Source organism: Austrofundulus limnaeus, unplaced genomic scaffold, assembly GCF_001266775.1.
Source record: "Austrofundulus limnaeus strain Quisiro unplaced genomic scaffold, Austrofundulus_limnaeus-1.0 Scaffold3239, whole genome shotgun sequence".
Lineage (NCBI taxonomy): Eukaryota > Metazoa > Chordata > Actinopteri > Cyprinodontiformes > Rivulidae > Austrofundulus > Austrofundulus limnaeus.
Window position 1 is genome coordinate 2,201 of NW_013955641.1, and position 1,652 is coordinate 3,852.

General features: G+C 42.1%; 2 protein-coding genes across 2 annotated transcripts in view; one reads left to right on the forward strand and one right to left on the reverse strand.

The window, feature by feature from the left end:
* Nucleotides 1–351: 351 nt before the first annotated feature.
* On the reverse strand, nucleotides 352–1,297 carry psmb6 (proteasome 20S subunit beta 6; the record flags this gene model as incomplete). Its single annotated transcript, XM_014000534.1, is given in 3 exon segments — nucleotides 352–417; nucleotides 521–588; nucleotides 1,144–1,297. Coding segments are annotated over 3 exon segments (233 nt in total), but the record flags the coding sequence as incomplete, so codon positions are not given.
* The window catches only part of trappc1 (trafficking protein particle complex subunit 1), a gene marked incomplete at its 3' end in the record, with an annotated part of 2,876 nt that continues 1,818 nt past the window's right edge, over nucleotides 595–1,652 (forward strand). The window contains 1 exon segment of the mRNA XM_014000535.1: nucleotides 595–798.

Consider the following 1,652-nt stretch of genomic DNA (forward strand, 5'->3'; position numbering starts at 1 on the left):
AAAACAAACAGTAAACAACCTGTTTATCTATCAAACAAACAGTAAACAAGCTGTTTATCTATAAAAGAAACAGTAAACAACCTGTTTATCTATAAAAGAAACAGTAAACAACCTGTTTATCTATCAAACAAACAGTAAACAAGCTGTTTATCTATAAAACAAACAGTAAACAACCTGTTTATCTATCAAACAAACAGTAAACAACCTGTTTATCTATCAAACAAACAGTAAACAACCTGTTTATCTATAAAACAAACAGTAAACAAGCTGTTTATCTATCAAACAAACTGTAAACAAGCTGTTTATCTACAAAACAAACAGTAAACAAGCCGTTTACTGGGCAGAACTGACCTGCAGCAGTAAATCCGGTCGTGGATACGAGTCAGTTTGTCCGTCACTCTGTTGGCGATGTAAGCTCTGACAGACAGACAGACAGGTGAGTTTACCTGAGTGTTCACTACAGTCAGGAACATGTTCACCTGTGTGTGTGTGTGTGTGTGTGTGTGTGTGTTCTCCTCACCCTGTGGTGGTGCGCGAGTCAGCTCCAATCACCACTCCTCCATCGTACTCCACCGCCATGATGGTGGTCTGCCACATGTAAACAACGGTAAACAACAACAACAACAACAACATTTCTTCTGTGGTTATTGATGGAGACCCTGAGGTGACCACGCCCTGCGTCTATTATCGGACAGCCTCCATCCACTAACACGGGCTGAGCCTCGTTTCTCACTGTGATCACTCTCGTCTGATGCCAGTTTACACAGTGAGCRAATTATCGGACAAATAATTGACCTGACCCTGAGTTATGAGGAAACCGTGTCGGTAACGATCCCGTCCGAAAATGGAAGCATGAACATTAGCAACCGTTAGCCYTCAGCTAGATTCCTGGATTTTTTTTAATTCAGGTTTTTAATAATCCAGGAAGCATGGCGTGTTCCGGACGACCCACCGGGACTGCTCTCGTCCCGGTCGGGTTCGGTTCGAACTGTGTAACAGAAAGAAGCTAACATTAGCCGCTGTTAGCTCCCTGCAGATGTGCTGTCTCATTCAGCGGCTCTCTGTTAGCTGAAAATATTCACTGCACCGGAACCGAACCGGGRCAGGTCCACCAGATCCAGCGCCGTGGCGCCACGAACTCACCCCGGTGCTGACTTCCTGGCTGGTCCAGTTCGGAACCAGGTCGTTTTTAGAAGAAATTTGCTGTCCGAAGTTCGGCATTAGTGATGCTGCTGCCGCCATCTTGTCTCTGTTTGTACTGAGGACCAGAGGAGGTGTCCGACCTACTGCCTGAATTTATTTCATTTTACACACTGACAGTGACGTCACATTTATAATAAGATCTAAACCGCCTGAGTTTCATTATGTAATTAGTTTCATGTTGTGTTGTTTTATTAAAATAATAATAAAGAAACTGTAGGAATATAATTGTGATCAGGCACATCTCTGTGTACCTCTGCAGTCAGGACCCGCCACAGACAGGACCAGGTAAACACCTCGGTTTGTCTAAAAACACGTTAACTGGAAGCTTAGAAAAGGTAAATAAAGATAAATGTGTAATTATTACTTCTGTTGTTTATGTTAGTGATATTATTTTAAACTAAATTAAAATGTAGGATTATTTTAATTCATTTTATGACCTGTTATTGTTC